Source organism: Monodelphis domestica, chromosome 1 (genome assembly GCF_027887165.1).
Source record: "Monodelphis domestica isolate mMonDom1 chromosome 1, mMonDom1.pri, whole genome shotgun sequence".
NCBI classification, from domain to species: domain Eukaryota; kingdom Metazoa; phylum Chordata; class Mammalia; order Didelphimorphia; family Didelphidae; genus Monodelphis; species Monodelphis domestica.
In genome coordinates, this window is record NC_077227.1 from 455,511,533 (window position 1) to 455,538,744 (window position 27,212).

Below are 27,212 nucleotides of genomic sequence, written 5' to 3' on the forward strand. Positions count from 1 at the left end.
AGCCAGGCCCTATCCACTGAGCTAAAAACAAGACAAAACTTCACATTTATCCCAAGGCCAAAAGGGATAAGATTGACTACTTGCCCACCTCCTTGTCACACCCCCTCCCCTCTTCCTTACAAGGAGACCAGAAGAATATGGGTTGGCCCTTCCCTCTTCAACCATTCAGCTGTGAACTTTAATGGACAAATCCAGCCTATTGGCATGCCTAGATATGGGGACCACATGTAAAAAGCCAACATGTCCTGTCATCACAAAATGATTTTATTACAAAGTTAGCTAGAGTGCCTGGGGCAAGTCTGTGAATATTGAGTGATTTCTTAACTGTAAAATAGAAATGATAAAACTTTCTCTTCTAGCTTCTAGGCTAGATGTAAAAATGAAATAAGATGAGGTATGTAAAAAGTATTTGGTGTAAACCAGCGGTTCTCAACCTCTCAATTTGTAGCAATGAGAATGCATAATGCATATCAGGTATTTACATTCCGAATCATAACTAGCAAAATTACAGTTTTGAAGTAGCCACCAAAATAAATTTTTGGTTGGGGGTCACCACAACATGAGGAACTGTATTGCGGGGTCACGGCATTAGAAAGGTTGAGAACCGCTGGTGTAAACTAAAGCACTGAACTATTTACTTACTCTGCCCATCTGTCTAGCAAGGGAAGAAGCAGCTACTGGCTGCATGTTAGCTAACAAATAGTCCAGAGAATTGGGGCTACAAAGTCATATTCCACCTCTGCCAGTGCCATGCCTACTCCCCAAACTCAACTAGATACTACTACACTGCTCCCAGCTGTAAAATGGGTGGAGGGAATGCTACTGTTCAGAGCAGAGGCTTCCCAGCTGGAGGTTATACCCAAAGGGGAGTCTATTAAGAATGGTTGATAAATCACTTAATTGAAATTTATCTGTTGCCCATCATTGTGCCTATCCATAGGATTTCTTAAGCTCTTTCATATTGAATAGAGGGGAATGGGAAAGTTTACTGAGAGCTAAGAGGTGTAGGGACTGAAAAAAGTTGACAATCCTTTGGCTTAAAAGATGAGTTTGAAGAACACCTTAAACCAACGAAAATTAGACAGCCAAGTGCTATAAAGATATTCTGGGTGGGGGTGGGGGTAGCTAGTTGGCTCAGTGGATTTAGAGACAGGAGGTCCTGGGTTCAAATGTGACCTCAGACTCTAAACTGTATAACTTTGGGCAATTCTCTTAACTCCATAGTTAAGTGCTTAAGCCCTTTCTGCTCTTCTGCCTTGGAACCAATAGCATGGGATTGATTCAAAGACAGGAGGTGAGGGTTTAAGAACGAAATTCTAAGATTTACAAAACTAGAACTTCTTAACTGTAAGGATTACTGAATACTAAAATGGGTAATTAAATGGGACAATAGAAAATTTTCTGGAGAGGCTGGTTTTTTATTTTTAGTCATTGCTGCCTATCCTGGACTCTGGGATGGACAATCAGGCCTGGGATTCTATGACAGTTTAAGTCCTCTTTTCATAGCTCTAGGATTTTCCTTCCCAGGCCTGCCCCAATAGTAGAAGGAAGACTGGCTTCTAATCAGTGATGTAAAGATCTAACAAAACAGTTCTGTGTCTGGGGATGACTCACATTTCCTAATTTTAAAAAGTCATTGAATTCAGAACAATGCTGCCTATTCCAGGCTTTGCTTATCTTAAGATCATGTGCCTCCTACCCTTTGAAAGCTCCAGATCCCAGCTGCAGGGATTCTTTGGATCACAGATACAAATAAGGAAGCACATTAATGAGATCACATATTTTACTGAGCTGAATCTGGATACAGAGGGTTAGTGAACCACATTAACATTTGTGTCACAGAATCTTGGGTGAACCCTTCTGGGCAGAACCTCCTTAAAGGGAAAGCTTGATGTTTTCCTTATGGTCTCTTGGGTCGAAGAGTATGAATTGATGAAGGCAGTGCCCAGTGATCCATAATCAGGCACACCAGCAGCCCTTGTGCTCCACCACTGGGCCTCCACAAAAGGCTCCTAAAGAATCCATCTCTTCTGTCCCACCAATGGCAATAGTCACATTTAAACCTTTACTAATTTGATTTTAATCAGCAGAGGCCCAGCAGTGGTATATTTGACTTGTAATGATCTGAAGGTAAAATCTACCCAATGCAATTTAAAATTGCCTTCTAATTACAAAATATTGAGGGGCCCCCTCATTTCAAGTATGTGTTCCAAGGCAGAAGAGTGGTAAGGGTTAGATGTGGCCTCACAGTGACCCTGTAAGGCAAGTGCTATTGTTCACATTTTAGAGTTGAGAAAACTGAGAAACAGGTTACATGACTTCTTTGGGTCACACAGCAAGTGTCTAAAGTCACTTTTGAACTCAGGACTGACTCCAGATGTAGAGCTTGCTACTGCACCACCAGCCACAAAACATTATCAAAGCTCCCATGAGGGTTCTGAGTTGGCTTCTTTGGAGTAAGAGGACCCTGAGCTTCAGTTCCCTCTGGTACTCCCTATATTTGTGTAAACTTGAACAAGCTACATACCCTCTCTAGGCCTCAATTCACTCAGAACATGAAGGCATTGGACCTCTAGATCTATGATTCTATAAACTATGACCTTATGGTTGAAGAACCTGAGGTCCTTTAAGCCAGACCGCTACCAGACTTTCCACAAGAACAGACATTATTTTAGGTAAAGTGTGTGTCACTTCCAGCATTAACCCAGTGTTCTGTACACTAACCTTTAATGTTCCTTTAATGAATTCAGGGCTCAAACCTTGTTCTTTCTGATGGATGTCTCCCAGACCTTTAGATAATAACCCAAGAAAAGCTTAAATATAACTCGCAACTAATTCCAGAAATGCCATCACTCACCACCAAAGGCCAGGGAACCATGGGGAATCTTAGATGTAGCTGCCACACGTACAAGACGAAGAAGATGATTGTCGCCAGCCAGAGGAAGACAGCTACAAACATCACCCAGCCGTAGATGGAGTAGTAGTGATAAGGGGTGTCTGCAATCAGGGCCCAGACCAGCAAACCTACCACCTGGAAAGGTAGAATGAGAACAGCATCAAGCATTGGGTTCCCCCCAGAGACAGGTGGTGAAGGGGGGAAGGGCTGGGAATCTTCGATTGTGTGCTGTAGAGGCGACAGCCCTCTTGTTTAGAGGTAGGCCTGCACGCCAGGGTCCACAGACTCCCCGGGGAGGAGGAATTATGGGAATGTCATTTTCATTGAACAGAGAACCAGAGTGACACAGTGCTGGCGCTGTACTGTCAAAGAAAAGGGATACATCCTTTCTAGACACAGCTGATTGGTTGATGATTGAGGTTCGGGTCAATTATACTTTGTAGGGAGGTTTTTTCAGAAGTGTGTTAAACCCAAGTCTGCTTTTGACTGCAACTTGGAGGCAGTGAGTTTCTTGGGGGTGTTGGGAGGTTAAGTAAATGAATGAAAAAAGCATTTTTTTTTTAAAGTTTTAAGTGTTTACTGTGTTGCGATGAAAATAGAAAAATAAGGCACTGCCTGCTTTGGAGGAGTTCACATCCTGGTAACTTGTCCAAAGGCACTAGAACAGGAGTTATCAAAGGTGGGCTTCCAGCCCACGCCTTTCTCCTAGGCCAGTTCTTTTCAGTATCTCACATTTTTTAAACCCTCACCTTCTGTCTTAGAATTGATACAGGTATTGGTTCCAAAGCAGAAAAGCAGTAAGGACTAGGTAATGGGGATGAAGTGACTTGTCCAGGGTCACACATCTAGGAAAGTCCACGTCCACATTTGAACCTCTTGCCTCTAGGCCTGCTGCTCTATCCTCTGAGCAACCTAGTTGCCTTGCCATATGGCCCACATGGCCTCATTAATTATAAAAAAAAAAAACAAAGCCACCAGCAGGGATTCAGTATCTCTCCAGCCTAGGCTTCTGATTACAACAGGGTAAGGGCAGAGGTGGTTTGATTTAACTGTCTATGGATGATGTGCAGAAAATCTGTTTCTTTGCCTTCCATTTTTTTTTTCCTATAGCAAGATCTATGACCTGCCTGGGAAACCAAGTGATGAAAGAATGTTGCCAGGGGGCAACTAGGTGGCAGTGGTTAGTCAGGAAGACATCTTCAAATCCAACCTCAGATGTTTACCAGCTGTGTCACCCTGGGCAAGTCACTTAACCCAGTTTGCCTCAGTTTCCTCACCTATAAAAATGAACTTGAGAAGAAATGGCAAACAATTCCAGTATCTTTGCTAAGAAAAAAAGAGTCAGACCGGGGTGGGGGTGGGGGGCAGCTGGGTGGCTCAGTGGATAGCCAGGCCTAGAGATGGGAGGTCCTGGGTTCAAATGTGGCCTCAGATCCTTCCTAGCTCTGTGACCCTGGACAAGTCACTTTACCCCATTTCCTAGCCGTTACCACTCTTCTGCCTTGAAACTAATACAAAGTATTGATTCTAATTCTAATTCTAATTGATTCTAAGATGGAAGGTAAGGTTGTAAAAGTCAGACACAACTAAAACAACTAAACAACAGTGTGTTCTTGACCTGTATCTGTCCAATCATCTGCCCTCAGCCATGACACAGTTCTGCTCCCACATCTTGGCTCTGGGCTCAAATGTGGTTGTCAAACACTCTTTCCCACCCCACAGATCCTAATGCTTTAACAGCAGTTTTCAGTGGGTCTGTAAAGTCAAAACTTAAAAAAAAAGATACTAATCTGTTTTAAATTTGAATGCAATAAAATGTCTATACTTATAATCCACCCCAACAAAAGCTTTTTGAGGGGAGGGATACCCAATTTTTATGAGTATGAAGAGGTCCCAAGGCCAAAAAGTTTGAGAACTGCTGTTTTAACAGCTGTCCATCGTAGGGAAATCCAGTACTTGGTATCACCATTATCATTCTCTCACATTTACCTTAGTATCAGTTCTAAGAAGAATAGCAAAGGCTAGGCAAATGGGGTGAAGTGACCTGCCCAGGGTGACACAGCTAGGAAGTGTCTGCTTCCAGATTTGAACCCAGTACCTCCCATCTCTAGGACTGGCTCAATCCACTAAAGCATGCAGCTGTCCCCTTGCCCCTAGTGCAGAAGCTCAAAATTGGAGGGGACCTCAAATCCAAGCCCATACCTAAATACACTGTCCAAACAACATCTGGAGAATTGTGTTCAGTTCTTGGGCTACGTTTTAGAAAAGACATTGATAAACTGAAGTGTATCCAGAGAAAGTGATGATGGGAAAGATCTCCAGATCATGCCATGTGAGTAGTCGAGGGCATTTAGCCTGGGGAAGAGAAGACTTAGCAGAAACATGAGAGATGCTTTCATGACTGGAGGACCATTATTGTTCTTGCAGGCTCTGCTGCAATGGGCAGAAGTTGCAGAGGCAGATTTAGCCCTGATTTAAGGAAGAACCTCCTAACCAGTAGAACTATCCAAAAATGGAATGGGCTGACTGAGGAAGTAGTAAGTTCCCCCCACACTACAAGTTTCTAAATAAAGATTAGATGGCCACTTGTCTGTAAAGTATGTCGTTGTAGTGGGAAATCTTGTTCTGAAGAGGAAGCTATGCAACTGTGTTGAGAGTATAATAACCAGTAATTCAGGGAAGAATGAAAGGACTCTGCTATAAGATCAAGGACCCAGTTGAGACTAACTAATGTGGATTTGGGGTAGGATTACAGTAGAACTTTTATTTTTTTAAACCCTTACCTTCTGTTTTAGACTCAATATTGCCTATTTGACCCAAGGTAGAAGAGGGATAAGGGCTAGGCAATGAGGGGTAAGTGACTTGCCCAGGGTCACACATTGAGGAAGTACAGTAGACCATTCTCTAGGGAATTTGGTGTCTCAGGAACAAGAATGTGAAGGTCACATAAGGTTGCAGATTGGCAGGTCATGAACTCCAGAAAGGCTTCAAGGAATTGTGAAAAATATCTATTAAGTACCTACTACTAGGCCTGAAGAAGAAAATGGCAAACCACTGGTATCTTTGCCGAGAAAACCCTGTGAACAATATTGGCCTGCAAAGGTCCATGGGATCGAGAAGAGTAGGACAAAACACACATGTGCTGGGCACTGTGATAAGCACCGGGATACAAAGAAATGTAAAAACAGTCCCCACTCTCAAGGAGCTCACAGTCTCATGGGGGAGACAACCTCAAAACTACACACAAACCAAATATACACAGGATAAATAGGGAGATGGTTAGGTAGCACTGAGGAAAGAATATCAGTCCTACAGAGGGAGGGGAAGACCTGAGTTCAAATCTGACATCAGATACTTCCTACCTGTGTGACCCTGGACAAGTCACTTAACTGCCTCACCCTTGCCCTTCTGTCTTAGAGTTGTTACTAAGACAGAACATAAGAGCACCAAAAAAAGGGGGGGGGGGACAAAACAGGAAGGAATCAAAAGGGAAGGCATTTGCACAAAGAGGCATCAGAAAAGCCTTCTTGTAGATGAGTGAGATTTTTAGATGTTATCTGAAGGGTTCCAGAAGGTAGAGATGAGGAAGGGCAACATCTCTGGCATGGAGAGCAGCCAATGAAAATGTACAGTCTGGAGATGGATTGTTTCGTTTGAGGAATGGCAAGGAGTCTAGTGTGATTGGATTGAAGACTATGGAGGCAAAAAGGGAGATGAGTGAAAGGAGACTGGAAAGGTTGGAGGAGACCAGGCTGTGAAGGGCTTTGAGTGCCAAACAGAGGAAGTCCTGTTGAGTCTCAGGGGTGCCAGGGAGCCATTGGAGCTGACTGAGTAGGAGGCTGGGGATGGGGTTAGCGACTCGGGGAGGCACAGGAAGGAGGGAGACCAATGGGCAGACTATTACTGCTGCAAAGGCCGAGGTGTGAGGGATGATCCTGGGCCCACTTCAGGGTGGTGGCAGGATTGGAGGAGAGGAGAGTATATTAGGAAGGGAGAGTCAGCAGAGTTGGCCAGATTGCATATGATGGTGGGAGAAGGGGGACTTGAGAATGACATCAAAGTTTTGTCCTGAATGACTGGGAAGATAGCGGGGCTTGGTGAGGGGGGAAGACAGAATACTGAGCTCAAAGCCAGTGTGGCTAGGATGAGGAAGAACCCAAGAGGAGGATTAAGGTGAAAGGAGTGGATAGAGCCTGGAGTGGTCACAGAAGCAAGGTTCTAGCCCAGATCCTCACTCCCAAAGCCAGTGCTATTTCCATGGTAACAGGAGGCTTCATGAGATTCACTGGGCATCTGGGGCAGCAAGGTGGTTGAGAGGATAGAGAGTCAGGCATGGAGATGGGAGGTCCTGGGTTCAAATTGGACCTCAGAAACTTAACTTCTATTGCCTAGTCCTTACCACTCTTTTGCCTTGGAATGGATACTCTTATCAACTCTAAGATCAAAGATAAGGATTAAAAAAAAAAGATTCAGTGAACATGCATTAAGTTCTACGAGGTATAGAGCACCATGCTAGAGGGAGATACAAGGTTAGATAAGACATAGCCTTTCCCCTCAAGAAGCTTAGAGTCTAGTAGGGAAGAGGCTAAGACAATAATATAATATGTAATTATTATATATTAAATACAGGTATTATGTGGTATGTTATTTAATGTATGCATTATATAATATACATGTATCATACTTTGCCTGATAAGTATAATAGAGAACTACAAAACAAAGCTTTTTGTGAGATCTTATGAGGAAAAGGTCCTTCTTGGGGAGAAAGGACAAGAGAGAAATCGAGGGAAGGCCTCACTGATGAGGTGGCATTTGAGTTGGGCTAGAAGGAAAGGGGGCAGATAGAATGCCAAGCCTGGAGTCAGGAAGACCTGAATAATTCAGATCTGGCCTCAGACACTTGGTGCGGGATCTTGGGCAAGTCACTTAACCCCACCTGCCTCAGTTTCCTCATCGGGAAAAGGAGCCGGAGAAGGAGGTGGCACACCATTCCAGTGTCTTTGCCAAGATAACCCCAAATGGGGTCACAAAGAGTCAGACACAAAACAAGTCTGGTGAGAAAGCCTGGAGGCAGACTGAAGAGCTTTAAATGCCAGGCTGAGGAGTTTGTATTTTCTCTATGCCTCAGACTCATGATGGGGTGCTGTAGGTTGCCCACCTTCAAACTTGCACTGGGGCAGGCAGGGGTGGGAGTGATGCTCCCTTAGCACAAAGCATTCGTTCCACCTGTTCACTTCCTAATACCTGACCAGGTAATAGCTGCCTGAGATTTCTGCCTCAGAGGCAGGTGTCTTTTAATGATTTAAGCAGGGCAGACCGGTTTTTCTCCCTACCCTAGAATTTATGAATTTCCAAATACTACTCAGACAAAAGGGTATTCCCCCTCAGACTACTCTTCCCCCAAGCATTCCCTCCCCTAAGTATGGACACACCCCACAGGCACAGAGCCTTAGAACATACCACTCTGGGATCAGATTCTTCAAACTAGACATGGCAGCCAGGCCTTACTGGCCCTGCTGGGGTTTCACTCCAAGGGAAGCTGGCTGCTGGCCAGTTCCTCACAGTGTGATTTCTGAAAGAGAATGTGATACTATGGAAATATCATGGGTGCTAAAGTCATAGGGCCTGAGTTCAAATCCTGACTCTGAGATCACCAATGTGACCTTGGGCAAAGTCATCTAACCTCCTTCTGTACCTCATTTTCCTTATCCATAAAATGAGAGTGGACCCAAGGATTCAAGCTTATAGTTTGTTCCTTCCTGCTCTAGGTCTAAGTTCCTATTCTCTCTTCCCCCAGGCCTTTGGCCTCTACCATCTGTGGGAAAAGTAGGAAAGAATTATCTGGAGCTCTGGGCCTTCCCTCCAAAAATGCTGGCTTTGGGCCAGTTGAGGTCAGTAGAGCACTGTCTTTCTCTTAATACCAATAAAGGCAGCTGCTGCTAACGCCTTTGCAATTTAATCCCAATGATAGAGAATTGGAAGGAGGGAGAAGCAGGGAGAAAAATGGTCCCAGGCTGATGGGAAGGATATTTAGAAAGGTTTAAAAAACAAAAGACCAGTTCTCTCACCCCCCCCCCCCCCCCATGCCCAGGATGTTTTTCTTTTTAACTTGAAATTCAGAATTCTGAAAATATATGTTTGGGCCAATGCATTCATATGAGTGCTACCTAGGTGCCCCAACTCCCGTAATTTTTTTTTTTTAATTCTTGCCACTTCAAGATCCACAGAATCAGATCATTACAATTCCCAAACAATGAGAGCAGGCAAATATCAGAATATGGCCATCTCTCCAAAACAGGAGCCAGAACCGGGCCTCTGGTGGCACTTCCATTTCCAGAGAGGAAAGAAGCAAAAAAGTTGTGGAACAGCTTGGAAAAGAGGATCTGAACAGACAGGTCTAGGAGGAAGAATAATAACAGCTTTTATTTATTTGCATGGCATTTTATGGTTCGTAAAACTTTCCTCTCAATTGTGTTGTGAAACAGGTTAGACCTTTATTTTTTCTCCATTTTTTATACAGGTAAATGAGGTTCAGAGCTTAGGTGATTTGCCCATTGTCACTTACATAGTGAATGGTGGTGCCATGAACAACCCCCAGGGCTCTTGACTCTGGATCCAAAAGTTAGAGAGAGAGAGAGAGACACACACAAGAGAGAGAGAGAGAGAGAGAGAGAGAGAGAGAGAGAAGGAGGTAGAGCTCCTATCCTTTACCAACTTACTGCCCTCCCCACATCCTTGCCAGTTCTAAGAATACATGGAGGGTTTGACCAGTAGGGGTCAATACAATAGGTCCAAGTACAGCATGGGAACCAGCACTGAGGCTGGAGAAACTTTTTTAAAAGCATAGGCACAGATTTCTTTTTTAAAATTTCTTTAAAAAATCAAAATAACATAAAAGGTCAAGTAAAATATTTCATCTTTTATCAAAAAGATAAAAATAAAATAATAAAAATTAATAATAAAATTAATTAAAATTATAAATAATACACAGTATTGACTCCAAGATGGAAGGTAAGGGTTTAAAAAAAGGGGGGGGGGGCAACTGGGTAGCTCAATGGATTGAGAGCCAGGCCTAGAGACAGGAGGCCCTAGGTTCAAATCTGGCCTCAGACACTTCCCAGCTATGTGACCCTGGGCAAGTCACTTGACCCCCATTGTCTAGCCCTTACCACTTTTCTGCCTTGGAGCCAATACACAGTATTGACTCCAAAAAATAATTAAAAATTTATAAAAAAATAATAAAAATAATAAGATATTATTTAAAAGGAATAGATTCTCTAAAAGAGAATACTTTTTTTAGTTATGATATATGATTATGCTGGATGAAGAAGGCTTTCAGAAAAACCTGGGAAGATTACATTATCTGATGCAAAGTGAACTGAGTATAACCAGAAGAACATTGTATACAGAATCAGCAATATTAGAGATGATCAACTGTGAAAGACTTAGCTACAGTGGTCAATATGATAATTTACAACAGTTCTAAGACTCATGATAGAAAATATTCTCCATCTCCAGAAAGAATTGATTAATTCTGAATATAAACTGAAATTTTTTCACTTTATTTTTCTTCCTTTTTAAAGATGCAACACAGTTAATATGGAAATATGTTTTATGTGACTTCATATGGGTATAATATTTTTTGTCTTCTTAGTGGGTGGGGGATGGGGTGGAGGGTGGAAGGGAATTTGGAGCTAAAAATAAAGATTAAAAATAAAGTTCTATCCAGCTCTAAAAATAAAACACAACATTTATTTGCAACTTTGGTTTTTTCCTCTTGACCAGCAATCATTTTTTTTTGATGGAGAGAAGTAATGGACATTACAATAAATGTTTGGGTAATTTATAGTCTATATTGCTTCAAATATAAGTTGTGCTGTTAAGATTTTTTTCCTTTTAAAACATTCTATTGATGCTGTTTTCTGGTTTTGCATTATTGCTTTCCGGTGACTCTCTCCACCCCTCTACCACAGACCTTTTCCTAGTAACAAATTACTACAGTCAAGCAAAACAAATACATTGGCCATGTCTAAAAATGTAGAGTCTATTACCTCTCTAAGGAGAGTTGGCAGGCATACTACAGAGGAGTTTTAGTCCTATGAGGTCAGGACTTATTGCTACTGTGAGAGGGAAATTTTAACTCCCTTTGTTTATCTTAATCAATCAAGTTCTTGGAGTGCTCCACACTTTTAACTTAATCAATCAGGAACTTGAGGATCCTTTTGATAAAAGTTCACACCCTCAAAGGTTGGGAAGTGGATCCCACTGGCACTGCCCAGGGGTCAGTGCCAGACAAATTAAGAAACTATGATTGGTTTCTGAGATGTGATAGACTAGCCCACAGTGAAAGGAAGTAGAAACCAGAGAGACAGGAAGTGAGATGGAGAAAACTACTTATAAAAGCCAGCCTAGGGTTTCTGAGGGGTTCTGCATTGGTAACTCAGACTGAAGGGAGAAGCATTGGTGAATGAGAGATTCTGCATTGGTGGCTCTTGTGCCATTTTGTATTTAGCCAATCTCCAATTAAATGACATCCATTTTCCCTCTAAATTTTTGTTACTATAAAAAATGTTCCTATAAACATTTGTATTAATAGGATTTTTCTTTCTCTACAGAAGATCTCTTTGAAAGGGAAAAAAAAAAAAACCCCAACTTCATGCATATACTAAATACCAATTACAGGCTATACTCAAGTTTTATATAATTCCTTAAATGACATGCATATAGACACAGAAGGAACCTTCTATCACTCTTGTAATTGCCTCTTTTAATTGTCTTTGTTTAGGAGTGGGACAGTTCGGGGATGGGGGAGAATTGAATACTTGGCACAGGAAAGTCAGAGATCCCACAGGAGTCACCTAATGTCAGCAGTTGACCTACCAGGCTTGTCTGATTTCCTCTGGCTTCAGTCCAGGCACCAAAAAATTAATTGACTCCTGCACCCAGGGGGACATTAAACTGAATGACCTCTTCAAATCCCTTGTACTTTCTGAGGTTCTGTGATTTATTGCTAGTGACAGGAAGCAAGAATTCACATATTCTTCTCTGATTCTACATAGGACTGGTTGATTATATTTACTTGATGTACCAAACAAAAATTTGATAGCTCTGAATGAATGTTATTTTAAATTATAGGCAGGGCAATCCACTCCCAAAGGACCTAGCTCTGAAATTATCCATTCAAGTTTGAGTTTCCATCTTACTCTGCAACTTCTCAGCTGTATGACTTACATGAATCACTTCCCCTCATTTGGCCTCAGTTTTCTCATTTGTAAAATGAGATCAGACTAGATGATTGCCAAGGTTCCTGCCTTCTCTGACAATCAATGATGGACATTCTTTCTAAGACCCTTTTTGAGCTCTTCAGAACATGAAATCCCAGGCCCCAGTTTGAGTTGGGGTGGACACATAGCACTGTAGTTTAGTCTGCTCTAAAGCTCTCTCCCTTTTCCATTTGTACAACCATTGACTAAGAGGTTGTCCCATCTCACCGGAGAAGCTGTATTAATGTTCAACCAGAGATTCTTCGTAAACCCAGAGAATGAAAGCTTTGACCATCGGCAAGAAGGCAGGTAAGGGCCCTTCTGACCTCCTGGGAGACCCATAGGAACATATGTCTTACATCCATGACTGCCTTTCTGATTCCCCCTTCCTCCAACTTAGGCAAGGGCCTGGAAAGGAAGAGCTGTGTCTATAAGACTATCACAAGGACATCAAGGGGCAAACCATTCTCCTGTGGAGTGGAAATCAAAAGCACAAAATATCAGAACTTTGGATGAATTTTAGGAGGAAACAGGACCAGAAGGGGGACAAGCCTTGTCCAAGGTTACCCAGGGAGTCAAGTCAAGAACTGGGATTAGACCTTTGGTTTCTCAACTCCTCCTTGAGCTAAACACTCCCTATGTATGGTTCATTGGCTGCTAGGTGGTGTATTAGGTAGAGTACCAGACCTGGAATCAGGAAGACTCCTCTTCCTGTGTTCAAATCTTACATCAGACGCTTACTAGCTGTGTGACTCTGGGCAAGTCACTTTACCCTGTTTGCTTCAGTTTCCTCATCCATAAGGTGATCTGCAGAAGGAAATTGTAAACTACTCTAGTATCTTTGCCAAGAAAACCCCAAATGAAGTCACAAAAAGTCAGACACAACTGAATTACAGCAATATAGGGTTCAAGACCTCAGATTTTGAAGAAACTTCAGACGTTTTGTCCAACTCATACATAAACAAGAGTCTCCAATACAATGTACTTTATACTGGATGTATAGGAGATATCTTAAATTCAACATGTCCCAAATAGAACTAATTATCTTTCCTCCTAAGCTTTCCTAACTTCCCTATTACTATCCAAAGCACTACCATCTTCCCAGTCCCTCAGGCTTCCAGCCTAGGTGTTATACTCCACTCACTCTCTCTCACATCCTAAACGCAAACTGTTGCCAAGGAATGTCCATTTCCCCTTTGCGACATCTCACATACGTGCCCCCTTTACTACCAATACTGCTGCCACCCTGGTGTTGGACCTCATTACCTCACACTCAGATTATTGCAATAGCCTGCTGATTGGCCTCCTCTCAAGTCTCTTCCCATTCTAATCCATTTTCCATTGGGCTTCCAAAGCGATTTTCCTAAAACTCGGGTCCAATTATGTCACCCCCACGCATTGAAATCAATAAACTCCAGTGGCTCTCTGTGGCTTCAAGGACCAAATACAAAATCCTCTATTTGGAATTCATAGTTCTTTATAACTGAGCTCGCCTTTCCAGTTGCCTTACACCTTACTCTCTGCCATATAGTCTTCAATCCAGTGACACTGGCCTGCTTGCTGTTCCACAAACATGATGCTCTCTATCTTTTGGCTCCAGGCGTTTTCTTTGGCTGTGTCCTAAGCCTGGGATACCGACCCTCCTCATCTGTGCCTCCTGGGTTCCCTGGCTTCCTTCAAGTCCCAGCTAAAATTCCAACTTCTATAGGAAGCCTTTTTCAGCCTTTCTTAATTCTAGTGTCTTCTCTCTTTTAAATGATTATTTAAATAATAAATTAATTTGATTTCTCCTATATATAGCTTGTTTGTACATATTTGTTTGCTATTAGGTTGTGAACTACTGGAGAACAGCAACAGTCTTTTGCCTCTTTGTGTATCCCCAATGCTTAACACACAGTAGGTGTATATGGCTTAATGAGAAACTGACTGCCTTTAAAAACAAGTGATTCTTCAGCCTTTGCATGTGTTACCTGTGGCCCAAGGTCCCCCAGGTACTCTGGGTTTATATGGTCTGAGAGGGATTTATGAAGGTCGGTTTCAGCTAAAAATCACTCCCTCTACTTGCAGTTACTCCAGGAAAATGTGAATACACTTATGGTATAGTTGGTGTCTAGATTTCCCCCAAAGTGGATAAAAACGGCCCCCAGCACACATACAAGCACTCAAGGTAGCATGTGCAAACAGCATATGGGACAGCATAGGTTTCACTCCTTGGGAAATGCAGAAGATAGAAAGGATTTACAGGAATTCATAAACAGATAACATTGAGAGAACTCGACTAGCCCATCAACTCTACCACCCTCGTCCCTGCCCCCAGAGAGAGAGTGAATTTGGGAATGGACAAGGGCAATCCTTGACATTCTACTGAGCTCCTCTTTTCCAAAGTGTCATATTTCCCCTTCCCCCACCACCAAGATTCATAATACCACCCTGTGGTTCAGACTTCCTCTAGCTGTAAACACACTTTGGAAGCTGCTGAATAAACAATACCGGTCCTCTTGGACTTGCATAGTTAGAGTAAGTCCATGCTCTCCAAATCGGATGACAGGAACTAGGTGGATCATTTTCTTTATTCAAGGAAAAAAAATGACATCAGAAAAATGTCCTTTCTCAAGAAACTCTAATCTCTGAAATCCTAAACTCAGGAGCTCTCAAAGCTGGGCAATGTGAGCGCATACGTACATGCGTGTCTATGACAAATGTCCTAGTCTCTAGTTGTTGCTATCTTGATTTTGGAAAGTAAGCTCTCAGAAACTCAAGTCTCAGCCACATGTAAACATGCAACTCCCACATATTTTCCAGTTCTCCTTACAAGCTCCAGAACAGAGGCCCTCTCTGTTGCCTGCTGGTATAGAAATCCAAAGAAAGAGAAAATTAATCTGATTCATTTTACACAACACAGAGGGACCCAACTTTGCTCAGAAGAGTTCATCCTCTTGAGCTGGCCAATCATCAGGAGTTCCCTATGTCATCACAGCAAGGCACAGTGGGTATGCTGACCCTTCATGGGGAGGTTCCCCTTATATGCCTCTCAGTGAAGTCCCTGAAATCAGGGTGATTGGGAAATTAATCAAATTGACAAAGGATGTTTCTGATCAACTGCTCTAGTGTCTAATGGGGGTGGGGGGGGGGGACCAACTACATCCTAAAGCAACCTTTGGGCAGTTCTTATTGGTGAAAAGTTTTTCCTTACCCCAATGTCATAATGGATCTATAATCTCATCAACATATATAGCTACTAGGGGCAGCTGGGTAGCACAGTGGATTGAGAGCCAGTCCTAGAGACGGGAGATCCTGGGTTCAAATATGACCTCAGACATTTCCCAGCTGTGTGACCCTGGGCAAGTCACTTAACCCCCATTCCCTAGCCCTTACCACTCTTCTGCCTTGGAGCCAATACACAGTATTGCTTCTAAGATGGAAGGTAAGGGTTTTTTAAAAATACCATATATAGCTCCTCTAATGATAGAGCTACAACACACCCATGCCTTCCCACCTTGTGCGACTCCTGTCCCTATCTTCCCATTTTATCCTTCATTCAAGTCTCATGGGGTGGCTTTGACTATTTGCATCTCTTGAACTTTGCTTTTCCTTTTACTGCTACTCTTTTTAATTACGTGACATTGCTTATGATCTGCTGCCAATCTTTTCTATGAAATTTTTTTACAAATCGACTTATTTTTTAAATCACTTTTGCTCTTGACTGACATTTCTTTCTGCTTGGCACATCAATCACAAGTCTGTTGACTGAGGTGCTTTGTAGGTTCTTTTTGGTCTCCTTTTGACAACTGATTTATAACAGTTAAATTTCTTCACGCAATTGTGATAATTGATGCCAATGTACTTTCCTCTACCAGTTTCCCATTTTAGGGAACATCAATAACTTGTTTAAATAGGCCAAGTGGAGTTTTTACTTGTACAGTGTAACTTTTTCTTAAAATTTTTTTCTAATTTTAATCTTTTCTTAGTTTTATATTGATTTTCATGCAAAATTAGTAAGCACAAAAGTACATTTACTAGTTTACCTTTTTTTCTCATTTTCTATGAGTATAAATCTTCTCTCTCCACCCTTTTTTCCACTTTGTCCAGCTGATGTTGTAAAAGGAGAGTGCTCCTCATGTTAAGGGTCATAGTGGCCTCCAGAATATGGCAGTAAAAACTTTTCAGAGAAGGCAGTCAATGGGAATGTAAATCAAAGATAAAATTATAACCATGTGTTAATCCCAGCAAGGAAAACTGCAGTTTCAATTATCAATCTTTTTCACATGAAAAGGCCTTGAGAAAGGAATCCAATTTATTGTGGAAGAATCATTTTACTTTAAGGTGAGCTAGTTCTCAACTAACCAGTGGCTTCCTCTCCAAGTTCTTTCATAAAATCAGCAGGATTTATGAGGTCTTCTATAGCGAATATCTTCCTTAGGCAGTTCTCTCATTCCAAGAGGATTTACAGTGTCTTCTTTTTTTAAAAATCCTTACCTTCCGTCCTAGAATCAATACTGTGTGTTGATTTTAAGGTAGAAGAGTGGTAATGTTAGGCAATGGGGGTCAAGTGACTTGCCCAGGGTCACATAGCTAGGAAGTGTCTGAGGTCAAATTTGAACCCAGGACCTCCTGTCTCTAAGCCTGGCTCTCAATCCACTGAGCTACCCAGCTGCCCTCTACAGTGTCTTCTAAGAGCAGTCAGTTGCCCTGGAATGGAAGAATCTGGAACATCTAATTTTCCTGCAGGTCCCACTTCTTTTAGAACTCTCTCTTCTGACTTGAAGTGCTCAAATAAATTCTTTGCATGTACTTAGAAAGACTCTATAATTACATTTGCAATACAATATTACTTCAGGTATTTTCTCATACAGTTTTAACTTGCCATCAAGCTCAGCAAGTTGGTCATAAGCTACAATTAGCTTTTCCTTATGATAGTCGTTTTTTTCTCTCTCAAAATTCTTCTAAAAATCATTTCTCAGGGGCAGCTAGGTAGCAGTACCAGGCCTGGAGTAAGGAGAACTTGGGTTCAAATTTGGCATCGGACACCTACTAGCCATGTGACCCTGGGCGAATCACTTAATCCCAAATACCTAGCCCTAGCTGCTCTTCTGTCTTAGAACTGCTACTAGGACAGAAGGTAAGGATTAAAAATAATAAATAAAAATCAATCTCTTTCTCTCTCTGAGCAGAATTTCTTTCCCATAGCCACATCAAGGTTGAAGTTTGATCATTTATCCTGCTGGTTTTGTTTTCAATGTTTCACCTTCTTTGACTTTTACCAGACATCATTTTCCATCTTGTGGAAAGCAGAAAGTATCTGAGGTTGATTTCCTCCTGCTACAATGTCCCCACAGATGTTAAGAACTTGGCCAAAGGCTCAGATCCACCCCCCAGGGGTATCCTGGCAGCTTTTCCTGGCCCCAAGGGTACCTGCATGCAAGTCATTTTGTACTTATTTTAATCTTTGCTCTAACTAGATATAGACAATGGATTCAGAAGTGACTGCTACATCAATAATGAGTTATTTCCACGTCCTTTCCTTTAAAATATGATTTTTTTTGTGATATTATTCAGCACACTCTAAATCCATCACTTTCCAAGTCTTTTGTTGAAGAAAGTATTCATTGTGCATATGTATTAACTTATATAACATAAACAATTCTTTAGACTCTCATCCTTTCCTCCTGAACAATATTTTCTAGCTTTTTGTTTTTCGACCCACTTTACGATCACCTTTGCATTGAAGTCGCTGAAAACCAATTCACTGATATTTTAATTTGGAGGATACTATCAGGTACAATTTTTCTATCTCTTCATCTGATGAAACAAAAGTTTGTGAATAAGCTGTAATTATTTTCATGGTGGTCTTTTTGCAGTTACTTATCACAAATACTGTAATATGTGAGAACCAAAGTCCCATGAAATGGTATTTCTTGTTGCCTTTGACATATGCTAAAAATAACTGCACCACTCCTCTAAGCTTTCCTTAAATAAAGGCAAAACCCACCTCTGCAAAGTCTGTCAAGATCTTTTTAGATGTTGATTTTGACATCCATCCCATTAACTATTCTTCCCAATTTTCTGTCATGAACAAATCTGATAAGAATGCCATCCATGTCTTTATTCAAGACATTGATAAAAATGTTGAACTATCAGTGGGTCAAGCAGCAATCCCTGAAACATTCCATTAATAATCCCCTCAGTCTAGCCAAACTGTCCTGAATCCATTTAATTATATTATGATTGTGCCCACATCTCGCCATTTTGTTCCCAAGAATTGTTTTATTGGATGCTTTACCTAAATAAATGGTAACTATGGTATTCTCTTTATCTATATGACCTGGCCAAAAAAAAAGGGGGGGGGAAGAAAAGGAAGTTAGTCTGGAGTGACCTAAAAAAAAAAAAACCAAACCAATAATTTATTTTTAACTTAAGTGTTTCATTTTTCCATCAAATGTTTCTGACTAGATCCTATCTCCCCCTTCATTAGCCAGTGGACCATAAAAGAAATTTTAAAAGAAGAGTTCTTTAGTGAAACTAACAACAGAACAACCAAACCTGATAGTAAAGATTCCTTCTACCTCTGCAATGAGAGATTTATTTTCTAAACTCTTCTCTAGGACCAACTTTCATCACTATAATTTCATAGGGTTTGGGTTTTGTTTTGTTTGTTTTTCATTTATTTTGTTAGAGTCGTGTAAATTGTTTTCTTGGTTCTGCTTGCTTCAATTTGTATCAGTTCATATAAGTCTTCCCATGCCTCCTTGTCTTGTTTACATTTAGGTCTGGCTTGTTCTTTGTGTGTGTGTGTGTGTGTGTGTGTGTGTGTGTGTGTGTGTGTGTGTGTGTGTGTGCCTTTTAAAAAAAATTTTGTCATGCAAAACACACTTCCATATTGGCCGTTGAAAGAGCACACTCATATATAACCAAAACCCCAAAATAAAACCATAAATACACTGATGTGAAAGACGACTTCCAATAGGTGGAGAGTAATCCCCATCATAAGTGTTTCAGGATTGTCTCAGATCATTACCTTGCTGGAAGTAGCCAAGTTTTCACAGATAATCATCATACAATTTTGCTGTTTTTGTGTACAATGTTCTCTGAGTTCTGCTTATTTTGTTCTACATCAGTTCCTGCCCTGAAGATATTTCCAGCTTTTTCTAGTCATCTTGTTTATCATTTCTTATAGCACAATAGTATTCCATCACCAACATGTGCCGTTTCCCAATTGATGGATTCCCCTAATTTCCAGTTCTTTGAGGTCCGGCTTGTTCTTGATGAAGCTTTATTGGTTCTCCAATGACCACTGCTTCCCTTTCTAGATATTCACTATCTACTTCCTTAAGGCCTAGGCTTTTTTCCAGGAATCAAATTCACTGACTCAGTTTATATACTCAGTGTACAAACTCAGTTTTTATAAATAGTTATATAATTGTGAGTTATATAAACCCAGAGTTTATAGATTGCTTCCTTCCTTTCTTTTTGGGAGGATTGAGGGGTAGGATTGAGACAGGAAGAACTGAGTTCAAATCTGACTAGAGGCAAGTAATTTATCCTGTCTGCCTCAGTTTCTTTATCTGTAAAATGAGCTGAAGAAGGAAATGACAAACCCCTTCAGTATCTTTGCCAAGAAAATCCCAAATGGAGTCACGAAGCATAAGACATGATTGAAACAACTGAACAACAATAGCAATGGAGACAGTTTACTTTGTCTAATCCTATAGCACTTCTCCAGTTCTCCACCATCTTTCAAAGATCACTGACAGTAACTGAGTAATCATAACCACTTACTCTTTCAGTACACTAGTTCATCTGGGTCAAATGATTTCAACTCCTCAAAGGCATCAACATATTCTCTTACTATTCCTCCTGATTTGAGGTTTCAAACTCTCTATTAGCTATTTTCATTCTGTTCTTTTTAGGACAAAGACCGTCTTCCTTGACAGAGAAAAGAGCAGTAAGGCTGGAGTTAAGCAGCTCTATCTTCTCTTCATCATCCTCCCATCCATCATCAGGTCAACTTGGTGAAAAGCTCACACACGTGATTGACACCTTTGCTACCAAATCTTTATCCTCACTGCATTTCAGTAGAAAGAAGGAATCAAGCTGCCACATGTGGATTCAGGCAAGTGGTGCTAGTCACAATATTAATAGAATCATAGAATGCTAGTAGAAACCATCTAGTTCCACTCCTCGTTTTTTTAAACCTTTACTTTCCATCTTAAAATAAATCTCTCTCTCTCTCTCTCTCTCTCTCTCTCTCTCTCTCTCTCTCTCTCTCTCTCTCTCTCTCTCTCCCTCTCTCCCTCTCTCCCTCTCTCCCTCTCTCTCTCTCTCTCTCTCTCTCTCTCTCTCTCTCTCTCTCTCTCTCTCTCTCTCTCTCTCTCTCTCCCTCTCTCTCTCCTCTCTCTCTCTCTCTCTCTCTCTCTCTCTCTCTCTCTCTCTCTCTCTCTCTCTCTCTCCCTCTCTCTCTCTCTCCCTCTCTCTCTCTCTCTCTCTCTCTCTCTCTCTCTCTCTCTCTCTCTCTCTCTCTCTCTCGGCAATGGGGGTCAAGTGACTTGCCCAGGGTCACACAGCTAGAAAGTATCTGAGGCCAGATTTGAACCCAGGAGCTCTGGCTCTCAGTCTACTGAGCCACCCAGGTGCCCGCTCGGTACTATATATTGGTTCCAAGGTGGAAGAGCGGTAAGGGCTAGGCAATGGGGATTAAGTGACTTGTCTAGGGTCATATAGCTAGGAAGGGTTTGAAGCCATATTTGAATCCAGGATTTCTGGTCTCTAAGTCTGGCTCTCAAATCCACTGAGCCACCTCAATGCCCTTTCTTATTTTAAAGAGGAGGACACTGAAGTCCAAAGTCAAACGATGACTTCCCCAAGGCCACTAAGTGAATAATCAGTAGTAGAACCGGTTCCCTTCTCCCAGCTGGGATCTTTCCACCATGCCATACTGTCTTACTTGTGAAACTAGCCATGCCATACCAGGGAAGTCACTTGACTTCTCTGAGCTCCACAATCCCTACTTGTCTGTCAACTGGGCACCATTTTTACTCCATTTACCTGCACAACCACCTTGATTGTAAGGATCAAACCAATTATTGGATTCAATTGGATAAATATTTTTTAAACAACATGGAAGGCTCTAGGAATACAAAAAGAAAATAAAACAGTAACTATTTTCAAAGGGTTTACAGTTCAATGGGTTATAAGATAAATACAACAAATATAGGTATGTTGGCATTAGCAAATAGTATAGTAAATAGAGTACTGGGCTTAGAGTCAAGAAGACCTGATTTCAAATCATGAGCTGTGTGTCTCTGGACAAGTCACTTACTGGGCAAGTCTGCCTTAGTTTTCATAGCACCTACCTCTCAACGGTGTTGTAAGGATCAAATGAGATAATAACTGCAAAGCACTTATCATAGAGCCCGGTTGTATAGATGCTATATAATATTAACTATTATTACAAATACCAAAAATGATTACAAATTATAAATATTATCACAAATATTACAAATACAAAAATATAAATGAGATAAACAAGGTTAGACAACTAGTAGGTGTTATATAAATGTTAACTACCATCATCACAAATAATTAAGATCTATGGGAGAATGAGATAAGTAAAAAGATGTCCATATAAAATGATTGGAAGAATTTGAGAAGGGAAAAACAAGATCATTTTCTTCAAAAAACAAAGATGTCATTTATTTTTTATATCATTCACATTTCCAAATATGTCTTCTCCCCTGCCCAATAGGCCATTCCTTAAAATGCAAAATAAAACAGAGAGACAAGGGGGAAGAATCAGCAAATCTAGCCAACTGTCAACTAGCCAAAACTAGTCAACCAAATCAGATGCTGTTTCGGACAATGTTTCATACCTACAATCTCATCCCACTGCAAAGAGATCAGGGAGGTACATTTTCTCATCTCTTCTTTCTTCAAGAAAAATCATGTTCAAAAACATGAACAAACACGTTCAGGAAGGACATGGTACCTGACTTTAGTCTGGAAGGAGATGAAGAACTTGGACAGATGGTGGTTGGTGGGGAGGTCCAAATTGGGCATGGGCAACACTGTGGGCTGGGGTGTAGAAACTGACGTCAGGGAGACAACAGAGATCAGAGAGCCTGTCATTTGCATTATTATTCTAAAATGCAAAGTTTAAATTCTTTTTGAGAGCAATTTTAGGATAAGAAACATACTACAGAAAGTGAACTGTTTGGAGAAGGCTCCATGAAGATACCTGCACAGACCACACACACACACACACACACACACACACACACACACACACCACACACACAGAGCATCAGAAGATCCATCCACAGTGAACTTTGGGATGTGGTGATTTGAACTGTGTGGGGTTGAATGCATTTGTTTTGAATGTATACTCTTATGTCAAAGGGGACTGCCCCCAATTGGCTTTTTGTCAATGTGCCTAGCAATCATTGGCTTTGTTCTTTTTCCCTTTAATCCCCAAATTATTGTAATTTAAAAGTTGCTTATGTTTACAAGATCCATTGCAAAGACCAGTCTTCCAAGGGATCTCAAAGGGGAATGTGTAATTAGAAATCTGTTACCCTAAAACTACATTTCCCAGGAGCCTACTGACTTCCTGTCATTACGTACTTCCTGTAGACAGGGAGATATATTGAGTGGGGTTCCTGGTCTCAGCCTCTCTTTGCTTCCTGTCAGAACTTTGGTGGTGAGTGGGCTTTTTGAACAGGTAGACTAGCCATGGGCATATTGTTATATTCGTTACCTTTTTATTCCTTTATTTCTAATGATCATTAATAAATATTTTAAAATATAATACTTTAAATTATTGTACATTAGTTCTAATTTTTACACATTGGACTGTATAGTACATAAAAAGGAGAAATGTGAAACAAGGCTACCAACACATAAGTCTTTGGACAAAACTTAGGCACCTTCTATGTCATTTTAACGTCCTCACTGCCCAAGTAGGGTTGAACCACCAAGAGTACAGGGAGCCCAAAAGGATCCTCAGAACTGTTGAATCCCTTCATTTTACATGAGAAAATGGATGTCCAGAAAGATGACTTACACAAGATTACCCAGAATTTGTCTCTGGAGTGCTTCAGAAAGAGATGGTTATCCAGCCCTGAGACTGCTGTACCAGACAATTTCTCATCCCTCCCAGATCCCTTTCTGCTCCAGGCTGCCAGGATTCTTTTCTCCTTCTCATCTATAGGGAAACCAAAGCTCCAAAGGAGGAATAACTCTCTCCTCCTTGAGGCTACATCGTCCTTTCCTTTCATTCCCTCTTTCCTCAACTTCTGTCCCTCTAAACTTTAAACATGGGGCCCATTGGGGCCTGGACCCACAGCTGTGCCCTCAGCGTTTGTCTGTGGTAAGGCCAGAATGTGGCCTTGCCAGGCCCAGCCTCCACCTCTGCCTTTCACTTCTTGGGGGTGGTGAAAGGGCCTTTATGGAAAAGAAAAGGCATTGTTTGTGGGATTACAAAGGGGCAGGGGACACAGAGACGGTCTTTAACTGCCTCAGCCTTACAAAAACAACAACCCCTTTTCACTAGCAAGTCAAGTTTAGAGAGGAAAAGGCCCAGAAGTACAAGTAGAACCCAGAGCAGGGTCCAGGCTGGAGGTCTCTGTGGATTTAGATGGCAAGAGCTCATCTGAGAAAAAAAGCAAGAGGAGATAAGAGTCAGTCAGGTGACTTCTAGAAGAAATCATTTTGGGATCCTGGAGCCCAGAGATCCAGGCACAACTTCACTATTGACCTTGCTGTGTCTTTGAACAAATGGCTTTGTCTCTGGGCCTTGGTTTCCTTCGATGTCAAATGTTATTTGCCTCACTTCCACCAGGAGGCTGATAGAGCCCCTCATATTAGAAAGAAGAGTAGACTTGGAGTAAAAAAGCCTGGGTTCAGTTTCAGGATGGAATCTTATGCTTTACTCTGGGACTTTACAAATCGCTTCATTTGTCTACACCTCAGTTCCCTTGGGGTAGCTAGGTGATAGAACGCTGAGCTGGGAATCAAGAAGGCTCATCTTCATGAGTTCAAATCTAGCCTCAGACACTTAAAATTGTGTGACTTTGGGCAAGTCACTTAACCCTGTTTGCCTCAGTTTCCACATCTGTAAAATGAATGGGAGAAGGAAATGATAAACCACCTCTGTATTTTTGCCAAGAAAGTCCCAAATGGAATCACAAAGAGTTGGATGTGACAACAATAATAAAATGGAAAAGATGAATTCTTTATTTCTTCTTACTGCGTGACTTCAATTTACAAACTCATCTAGAACACGAAAGCTTGGGACAAGACAATCTTTAAATTCCCCTTCCAGCTCTAAATTCTGTGTGCTAATAGGGGACTCTAGAAAGCTGAGCTGTTATCATCATACAAGATGCAATGCAAGATACAGATGTCAGGGATCATTTATTTGTCGCTTCACTGGTGCCTTCCATCATCTGCACTCCAGCCAGAATTTCCTTTCAAGTCAGGGAAGTCGGTGCTTCTTCTCACCCCTCCCAAGGAAAGAGCTCTGTGCAGGGCAGGAGCTATTCCATGCAGGAGGCACCACCTCAGCTTCCTGTGACATCTCTTCCCCTCCTTCCCATCCCTGCCCCACAGTGCTCTCAGGGTCGTCTCCCTTCTGCCCGGGAGAGGCACCTGCAAACAGGTGGTGCTGCTCCCTGCCGAGAAGGGAGGCTGTACCCACTTCCCCATTCTTGGACTTCACTGGCCTCCTTTTAATAAACAAACAAAAAAAAATGAGTGTGCTTTTGTTTTTTGGCCCTCTTTGGAATTTCAGATCGGTGGCAGATTCTGGTGAGCTGCTCGGACAACTCCTCAAGGCTTGGCTTGGCTGGAGAGCAGCCAAGGAAAACAGAACTGGGAGGTACAGCTTCATAGCTTTCCAAATCAAGAGTCAGAGCTAGCAGGCTGAGGTTGGGTCCTACTTTTCTGGTCTGGGTATCCAAATAACTGGGTTCTCTTCCTGGTTCTGCCACATACTTTCTGTGAAAGGTGAGGTGAGGCCCACTCAGGACTACTGTTTGCCCATCCATAAAATGGGTGAGCACAAGTTCTGCTCGTTTGCTCACTTCATGTCAAATGTGCTTTATGGTCTTGTGGGGGAAAAAAGAGGTTGTGAGCCTATGAAGCTATCAGATCCTCTGGTGGTTCATCATGCCCTGGAGACACCCTCAGTCTACTGAACACTGCAGCATTAAAGGGAAAGATCTGCTGGGCTCTATCAAGTCAGAAAAGTTTCTAGCATAGACCAGTGACTCTGTCCCAGGACCAGCCCAGCTAAGAAAAAGGATCACTAGCAGCTCTTTGGCCTGATCTGCAAAAATATAAAGTGGCCCTCATTTACAAGTACCCTCTTCTGCTTCCGTAGCAGAGGCATGTAAAAGACAGCAGAAGATGCTAGGAATTTAAGTATTTCATTTGCAGCCCAATTTGTTTTCCTTTTGGGGCACTCTGCGCATGGAAAAATCTCTTGACAAATATAATTTGCTGCTGTTTGGTTGTGTCTGACTCTCTGTGACTTCATTTGGGGTTCTCTTGGCAAAGATACTATAATCATTTGCCATTTCCTCTTCCAGGTCATTTTACAGATGAGGAAACTGAGGCAAACGGGATAAAGTGACTTGCCTAGGGTTACACAGCTAGTAGGTATCTGAGGCCAGATTTAAACTCAGGAAGACGAATGAGTCTTTTTGACTATAGGCCCAGGAGTCTAATCCTGGCACTAACTAGCTGTCCCCGTTTGACAGAGAATAGCAAATCTTGTAATCTGTAGGTTTAGGGAGTTTATAGGACTAGAAGGTCATCGATATACAGCAGAAGGAACTAGGTCCCTCTAATCAAACCTCCTCATTTTGCAGATGAGGAAACTGAGGCCCAGGGAAACAAGGCAAGTTTGAAGTCACACCAGTAAGTGGCAGAATTTTTGTTGAAATTCAGGGCCTCTCACTGAAAATCCAGCACTCTCCCTATTATACTATACTGCAGCCTGAGTTGCCAACAGGTTTAATGACTTTTTCTTGATCATATATGTATCGGAGACAAGATTTGAACCTAGGCCTTCCTGACTTTTAGGACTGGCCCTTTATCTAATGCAACATTAGAGCTCAATAAATCCGTCCTCTGTTCTTAAGAATCCACTCTTGGGGGGGGGGGGCAGCTGGGTGACTCCTCGGATAGAAAACCAGGTCCTGGGTTCAAATTTGGCCTCAGACACTTCCTGGTTGTAGGACCCTGGGCAAATACCTTAATCTCCATTGCCTTCTGCCTTAGAACGGATAAGCAGGAGGTAAAGGTTTTAAAAAAAAAACAATTAAAAAACATTGGAACTAAATAAATCAGTCCTCTGTTCTTCAGAATCTGCCCTCGGTATCTCATTTCTGACCTGAGGACTGGCACAGATCAGTGCAGGTCTCCTACCTGGCTCTGGCCTCCCTCTTCACCGAGGAGGGATGGATTGCTCCTCTCTCACCTCCAGGGGATCCTCAGCCACACTGCGGCCCATACGGTCTCCGGGGGACAACAGCCCCTCGGTCTGGGGGCCCAGACGTGGCGCACCCTTGGCCAGATCACAGATCGCCAGAGATAGGAGGGACCTTACAGATCAACAGGGGAGAAAATGCTCTTGCCAGAAGTTACACAGACAGCAAATGGCAGTTGGGCCCCAGGCAAGGGTTTCTGAGTCTTTGTGCAACATTCCTTCGACGGTGGTAGTGGCTAAGCCGTGTCCTTTCTCATCTTTAACCTCAGAAAAATCAGTGCGGGCAAGTACGGCGACTCCTGCCCTGGGAAAGTCCAAGTGCCATCGAGTCCCCATCATCCGCAGCCTCCTCCTTCCTGGGCTACTGAAGACGGCACTCCTTTGAACCAGGAGCAAAGACTCTGCACCAGAAGCCTTGTGTTGTTGGGCCACGGGGCAGGATGGTACTCCTGGCCGACGAGATTCGGATTCCGGGGGAAGCCGGGGTCTGCCTAGGCCTTTCCCGGGAGGCAGCAAGTCCAAAAGAAAACTTGAGCTTCAGACTCCAAGAGGAATGAAGGTGGGCTCC

General features: G+C 42.1%; 2 protein-coding genes across 2 annotated transcripts in view; one reads left to right on the top strand and one right to left on the bottom strand.

Moving 5' to 3' along the window:
* Positions 1-20,316, top strand: part of ARL2BP (ADP ribosylation factor like GTPase 2 binding protein) — a 35,841-nt gene extending 15,525 nt beyond the window's left edge. Inside the window, exon 7 of the transcript XR_008915317.1 lies at positions 20,067-20,316. The gene's annotated coding sequence lies outside the window, so the exon portion shown is untranslated. The remainder of the gene's footprint in view (positions 1-20,066) is intronic.
* PLLP (plasmolipin) overlaps positions 1-27,212 on the bottom strand; it is a 37,530-nt gene that overhangs the window by 2,818 nt on the left and 7,500 nt on the right. Inside the window, exon 2 of the mRNA XM_001365550.5 lies at positions 2,858-3,031. Within this exon, the coding sequence (XP_001365587.1) occupies positions 2,858-3,031 (174 nt within the window). The remainder of the gene's footprint in view (positions 1-2,857; positions 3,032-27,212) is intronic.